Source organism: Mizuhopecten yessoensis, unplaced genomic scaffold (genome assembly GCF_002113885.1).
Source record: "Mizuhopecten yessoensis strain PY_sf001 unplaced genomic scaffold, ASM211388v2 scaffold10333, whole genome shotgun sequence".
In the NCBI taxonomy this organism is placed as follows: domain Eukaryota; kingdom Metazoa; phylum Mollusca; class Bivalvia; order Pectinida; family Pectinidae; genus Mizuhopecten; species Mizuhopecten yessoensis.
This window is the reverse complement of record NW_018408494.1, coordinates 713,895-721,311: the sequence shown is the minus strand read 5'-3', so window position 1 is coordinate 721,311 and position 7,417 is coordinate 713,895. Positions and strand designations below refer to the sequence as shown.

The 7,417-nt window shown below is 32.3% G+C and overlaps 1 protein-coding gene across 1 annotated transcript in view; it reads right to left on the bottom strand.

Moving 5' to 3' along the window:
• The window catches only part of LOC110460244, a 15,642-nt gene extending 9,081 nt beyond the window's left edge, over window positions 1-6,561 (bottom strand). The window contains exons 1-7 of the mRNA XM_021513058.1: window positions 6,452-6,561; window positions 6,119-6,215; window positions 4,310-4,465; window positions 3,498-3,629; window positions 2,268-2,343; window positions 1,531-1,727; window positions 859-916 (exon numbers count right to left, since the gene is read on the bottom strand). Of these exons, the coding sequence (XP_021368733.1) occupies window positions 859-916; window positions 1,531-1,727; window positions 2,268-2,343; window positions 3,498-3,629; window positions 4,310-4,465; window positions 6,119-6,215; window positions 6,452-6,490 (755 nt within the window). The 5' untranslated portion in view covers window positions 6,491-6,561. The remainder of the gene's footprint in view (window positions 1-858; window positions 917-1,530; window positions 1,728-2,267; window positions 2,344-3,497; window positions 3,630-4,309; window positions 4,466-6,118; window positions 6,216-6,451) is intronic.
• Between the last annotated feature and the right edge of the window lie 856 nt (window positions 6,562-7,417).

The following is a 7,417-nucleotide window of genomic DNA, read 5'->3' as shown; positions in this document are numbered from 1 at the left end:
AAAATAGACACGTTTAGTCGCGAATAAGTGTCATATTTTATACAGTGAACTACAACATAGACACGTTTAGTCTCGACTAAGTGTCATATTTTATACAGTGAACAATAACATAGACACGTTTAGTCTCGACTTAGTGTCATATTTTATACAGTGAACTTCAACATAGACACGTTTAGTCTCGACTAAGTGTCATATTTTATACAGTGAACTACAACATAGACGCACTCTCGATTTAGGGTAAAATTTAACACTAAAACTATAACATATATGCATGCACTAGTAATCTCAAACTGTAGCAACTCGTAATATATAATAATTAAACATCGACCTAATAATTTATGTAAACCTTGATGTTGGTTGAATGCCTTAGTAGAATATGATACACCTCAGACGTGTTTTGTATACTCCATGTTGTGTTGTATATTTAATATTGTATTGTATTCAGTGGTGTGTTGTATATTTAATATTGTATTGTATTCAGTGGTGTGTTGTATATCTAATAGTGTATTGTATTCAGTGGTGTGTTGTATATTTAATAGTGTATTGTATAATTGGTGGTGTTTTGTATGTTTAATAGTGTATTTAATAGTGAATTGTATAATTAGTGGTGTTTTGTATGTTTAATAGTGTATTTAATAGTGAATTGTATAATTGCTGGTGTTTTGTATGTTTAATGTTTAATAGTGTATTTAATAGTGAATTTTATAATTGGTGGTGTTTTGTATGTTTAATAGTGTATTTAATAGTGTATTGTATAATTGGTGGTGTTTTGTATTTTTAATAGTATTTAATAGTGAATTGTATAATTAGTGGTGTGTTTTTGTTATTTGTCTATGGACTCAGTAATGTGTTACATACCTCTGTTGATTGTTGTATATATCATGCATTTCCATTTCATGACTCGAGTAAATTGGATCTACCAAAAGAAAACACTCATTGATTTAATAGGTTCGTATTTATATACAAAACGCCGGCTTGATGAATATAGTATGGTTGTGACTTTCTGACGTCAGGCCTATTTCCAAATTTGTTTCATAATTTCGGTGAGGATGTTACGGAAATTGGCGAGGAAGTTAGTCTGCACACCGGAAACTACCGAGGCAGTTAGTCTAAATGGTCTTTCTAGATAAACGAATGGCTGATAGAGGCGTAACTTGGCAGGACACAACCGGGGATATTAAATCCAACGAATTACTTTCTCAAAAGCCGTGAAAAAAGTAAAGTAGTGAAATTATATATAGTTATCATATTTGTCTGAGATATATCGTCACTAGCTATAAATACGTATTTGGCGTGTGTAAACAAAATTGATTGGTCTTTAGAACAAATGAATCAAGTGATAAATAAACGTTGAACTTACCAAAGAAATTAACTCAGCCACATATTATGGAATGAGATTAGATATCTGATATTCAATAATATACAAATGTGTATTGTATCACAATGTTAAGAACCCGAATTATAATTTTATGATATTCAATTTTCGCTTTAACTGCGTTTGATTTAATGCTAAAAGTAAAAGGCTCTTACTGTTTTCATCCCCAGTCAGAGAAAACCCCTCCAAACCGTCACTCGACAGGGCAGCTAGTATAGGTTGTGACTCACGCGTTGACATGTCTGGTACCGAAGATGCTGATTCCGTTGTAGCTGTTGTCAGAAAATTTCCACAGACAGCATCTGCTGTTGTATTTCCTTGTAAAAGCGTTTCTCTGTTTTCCCCTCCACAGCTACAACAGCGAAACTATTGGTAAGGTGTCAAAAAAAAAAAAGGTTATAGAGAAAAATCTTTCCAGACCCAATTCGACCTAAAGAACATGTTTAGTGGGCCGAGCTAAATGTTTGGGCACAGTGATTTCAGTCTTAATGAACACCAGCTTTCAAAACGTGTTTTTTTTTTATAATTTGCGGCATTTGTTGGACCATTTGTTTCTTCCTACAGTCATACTAAATCCATTTAAATGGACTTTTATATATATATATAGTTAAGTTTACCTTCAACAACTTGTTACTTGTGTATACCGACATTATACAGGGTTCGATCTCAGCAGGTTGCACATTATGCACGTGTTAAATTTCTTTCCCGAACCAGGAGAGGAAAATTGTTTTATTAATCTTTATAGTGTCTACGTAAAAGTTACTTCGTAGTCCATAAGTACCGCCGACAGTGGTTTGGAAATGAAGTTGTTGTATCGCTAAGCTACCTATATTTTTAGCGCATTAGTCATTTTCTTTAATTTTGTGTTCTTTTTCATACTGTAAATAAATACTTTGTAAGACGTCTGCATGGGCCAAATCCTTGTGATGTCTTGAATGTACCGGGAGGGCAGTGGCTGCATTGTCCATCTGTATGAAATAAATTGAGATAAATTTGATCATTTAAATGAAACTCCCATACGGAACTGTCTCGACTGCCTTCCTTACCAACTCTCTACCAATGTATGGAGACTCTAGCCTCCCAACAGCTCAAAAGGTAGAAATAGTCCAGTCTAAACGTTTTGGTTAAGGAAAACAATCATTAATATATTGATTGAGTGGATTTGTGAAACATTTGTAATGTTTTCATAATGATATGCTTACTTACTATTTCATGAAATATCAATGTATCTTTTCTTTCATGTCTCTTACCACATATTTGACTACATTTGTTTAAAAAATTCTGTAGTATTGTAAAATATTAGTCATTTATATAGCCACTAGTTTGTTAGAAAGATGAGAAGGATTTATATAAGCACACAGTACTTATTTCCTCGTCATGTTTATGATGTTGTGATTTGTACTAGTCATACCATGAATTCAATTACTTGAATACACACACTTTTAACCAAAATCAATTAATATGAATGAACACTGCTTAAAATACATTGTACTTCAAAACACAAATGCATCAATGGGAATCATTTCTCATATCAATATCAATGTATTATTATATAATTCTGATATAACTGCTGTAAAAACTGAAGGTTAAATACATGTTGTGATATACTGGTAGATCACCTGTATACTACCTGTGTTGATTTCGTATTTACGTGTATAAAGTATCGCTTACGCAGTATTTGCTTTGCAGATGATTTATATTGGTGTACTTTACTAGAAATATTCGCAGTCGTGTTGGTCGATTTCGTGTTAAGTGTACTGCGAAAAACCACCAAGATAATTAACGTTTCAACGAAAGGTTCCCATTATGCAGTATACATCACTAAAACTGCCCTTTGTACTAAATAATCAATACAATACTTTATGGAAGAAAAACCACTGATACAGCATACCAGAAAATAGAGTTACAGTCAACTTGCTCCTCATACAGCATTCCATTACAGAGGATAACATAAACCACAGGTAATAATATAATCTTATAGGTGTATTAACAGACGAGTCTAGTACCTGTGCATAAACTACGGTCAGTAAAAATAATCTTTATATTATATAGCACAAATAGAGATTCAGCTCACACAGTTTCTATACAACATATCACTAATTTATATTTTTTGATTTTTTACCTTTTTTCAATTCCGTTCCAGGAGGACATTCCGGACAACTGATACAAATCAAAAAATTGTCTCCAGCATATCCTCGTGCTGTATCACACTCACACGTCGGTCTCTTCCTCTCACTTAAAACCAATACCGTCTCTGTGAAGATAACAGGATAAGTATTATCACAGAGTTGTCGTTACTTACACTGTAGAGATTTGGTAAGTAATCAAAATAAAGTATATAAAAAGTCTTCTTTAAATTTAGTGTGAAGTTTTGTACAGTATATCAAAGAGGAAACACTACCAGTATATTGAATATAATTACGTTTACAATTATAGAAAAACCAAGTGCAAAAGCGTCAAACGATAAAATCCAAATTTTAATTTTTAATTTTCTTCGTGTTATGTAACAAATTCAGATATAGGGACTGTCGTAAATCTTGTCATTAAAGTTATATTAAATAGAAAATGCTATATATGTATATATATATGTTGAATGTCGTTGCATATAATATTATGAAAAAATGTTTTAAAATAATGACATTTTGTTAAATATCTTTGTTGAAAAATGTAGTTTCGTTTATCATATCTAAGTACATGTCCTATAAAAAAAGTGTCCTGTAAGCATTAATAAAAACTGCGTAATTTTCTGATTTCGCTTACATCTGATATGAGGACCTCGCTCGTTTATGTAACACTCAAACAGACATATTTATATTGAATGTATTGTGTTAAACCAAGTCAATGTCACTGTACAATGATAAATTACTTTGATCAGTCAATGAGGCCTGTAGGACAAACACTCTCGGCGGCAAAAACAGGGAACAGACAACGTACCCGGTGGACAAGACGGTTCTTGGTCTGTTGATACACACTTAAGGATCTCCGTCAGGTGGTTCACTGTTGCTGAGTCGACCGCTTTGCTTTGTACACTACCGACTGGACATCTGTGGCAGTAGTCGTTTGTGTAGTTTTGTTTACAAAATGACACTTCTGTAGAATTTAAATAAGGACAAGAAATCGTCAATATGAAATAAATATCGATATTAGCACTTTATATTGAGCTATAACAATTAAAGAAAATACTATGTCAATACTGATCGGCATGAATTTCTAAAACTACAACAACAACAACAAAATTGTTTTCAGCTGTAAAATGTAATAACCATATCATGTATATCTAACGTACGGGAATGCAATTATCAACCCGTTTGACCACGCTCAAACACTTTAATAGTGAGAGTCCCGGGTAAAACTAAGTCAATGGAAACGTTTGTTCAGGTATCCTGATCTACCTTAGAATTAATTACACAGGCAAAACTTACAGCCACTCATTAAAATTGCTTTATTTCCTGTTCAGGGAGCCTTACTCTTTTCTTGACTGCTTACTAACCACTGTAAGGTGTAGAAATGCATTGTAAAATTTGATATAATGCTTATTATTGTTCCATGAAAATTAAAAAAAAAAATGAAATGAAAATATAATTAATTGCCTGCCGACCCACCCTTTCATATTAGTCTGGCATGATACCTGAAACACACTACGTTTTGTTTTGGCCTTATATGTTTTGTATTTAACTTGTGACCTTAGAGACTGTTTTGTTCAGAACTTTTTTTTAATGTCATATTTGGAAAAAAAATATAGCTATTTGCTGCTTATTGTTTTTCTACGCAAATTTAATAAAATAAAATACATGGGGGATTATAATTTAATAAAATAAGAGACATGGGGGATTATAATTTAATAAAATAAGAGACATGGGGGATTCGCTAATTTGTTAATAAGCATGCTAACAAAGAAGGACAATCAGTTAATAGTGGTGACCAAGTTAGTCACAAATATTGTCAATTGTTTTAGGGGAAAATATGCCAACCATACTAATTATAATTTAACCAAGCAATAATGCAGTTATTTGAATAATTTGTTAAGGTAAAAAGACTTGTAAGTGAAAATTCTTCTTCAAAATATGTGTCAAAATACTTCACTGTGAGCTTAACTTTTCAGTAAACCAAAATTCTGAGTATATTGTCCATCTGTTACAGCTATCTGTTTCATTAAATTTATTTAATTTCTAACTATTTTAATGTCATTTTAAAATTTTACGTACGGTACTAGAATACGAGCAACAAAATGTTCCCAGTTTTGATTTTTGATAATTTAAAATTAATGTTCCGTCAGTAGCTTAAAATGTAAACACAGGCACTTCCCTTTCACACCAAAAACAATCTATAGTTTATAGAGTACTGCCAATACAATATGAAACATGATTGATTAAAGGGAGCAAACTCGTATTTCTTAATGTGTTTACCACAGGTACCTATCGCAAATGAAAACAAAATAGTGTATTCGGGTTTTTTATTATAATTTCTCATTCGCGAAAAGTACCTGTGCTGTTACAGCATCTTTGCAATTAGATCACGTTCGGCCAATTCCGTGAAATAATAGGCTACATGTATGTGGAAAACCCAACTTACATATCTATATAGGTCATCATGTCACACACTATATATAGATGTCTTCTCAAAATTCTATATATATATAAAATGCTGAAATGAAACATGATGTAATTACTTTAATGGGGGGGGGGGTTCTGTGTATATTCAGAGAAATGTATTTATTAACTATGTAGTAAGATAAATACTTACGGTACCCGACGTTACACACGACTGGATTACAATACAGTACTGTGTTCTCTGCTGATAGGCGTTTTATCCATTTCGAAGATTGTATCGGCAGGCTGATCTATAAAGAAAGCACATTTCATCAAAATCAGCAAGTTCCCTCTTCCATTTCCAGTTCAAAACACACACACTCACACATCGCATAAAACACATTTATGGGAAATTTTGTCATCAAAATCCACACCAATAAACAGTTAACTATTTTGCGACGATATTATCTGTATTATGTATTTTTAGATATTTGTATAGATAGAGCTCAAGCACGAAAACGACAACATCATTGTAAACAAACCTTACGTTCAATATTATAACGAATAAAATAATCGATCGACACATCCTAGCTGGCACTCCTCAAAATTCCTTCCAAAATGAATTAGACATTCGTTAATATGATGACGAAGAATAGAAGCGGAAAATACATTTCTGGTTTTTTTTTAATATTTGAAAATTTTCAACCCAGTCAGTGACGCGCTGCCTTGAATTAGGTTATGACATCATTATCCATTATCAAGCCGTAACTGTCCTTAATTGTGCTGAACTATGGACAGCCACTGGCCTTATAATGGACATTTACAGGTAACAACAATAATTTCAAGAGCCAGTAAATTTTAAAAGAAAATCCACAATTTATATATAACATAAATGGCTTTACTAGATTTATGTACATTTAAACATATTAAAAAATAACAATAGTATATATATCCCATTCAAACACCACACATAGTTATAATTGATCCAGAAATAAATCAGCTACACAAACCTTGATTCAGGAATAATCCAGCAGATTTTCACACACAATGATTTATACTTTGAGGTAATCCAAAAGACATTTCCTGATGTTTCGCGAATGTAGTGGTTATTTCCTGGAATAGACTTATTTTAACTGCCACCTGTGTTGCTTTAGGTGATATTTGAGGTTTTATTCGATTTACCTTCTATCTACTTCAGGAATTTTCTATTTTTCATCATAACGCATACAATTTTAAGTGCCATTTTAGTAAACTTTCACTTTTGTTCTCTGTTCAATGTGTTGTGCTAATCAACATGTCTTTGCATTAGAAAATCTTTCAAAATGTTATTGAAAGTGATATTGTCGTCTCCTGAGATTCACATGTTCTGAACTGACTAAATATCCAGGATTCACTATATCAGTATTCATGTGCATTAAATTAAAAGCCATTTCAAAATATAGTAACTCTACCTATACCTGGCCAGTCAGTTAACAATATGCATTCATGCATGAATGAGCATAGCTCACACTGC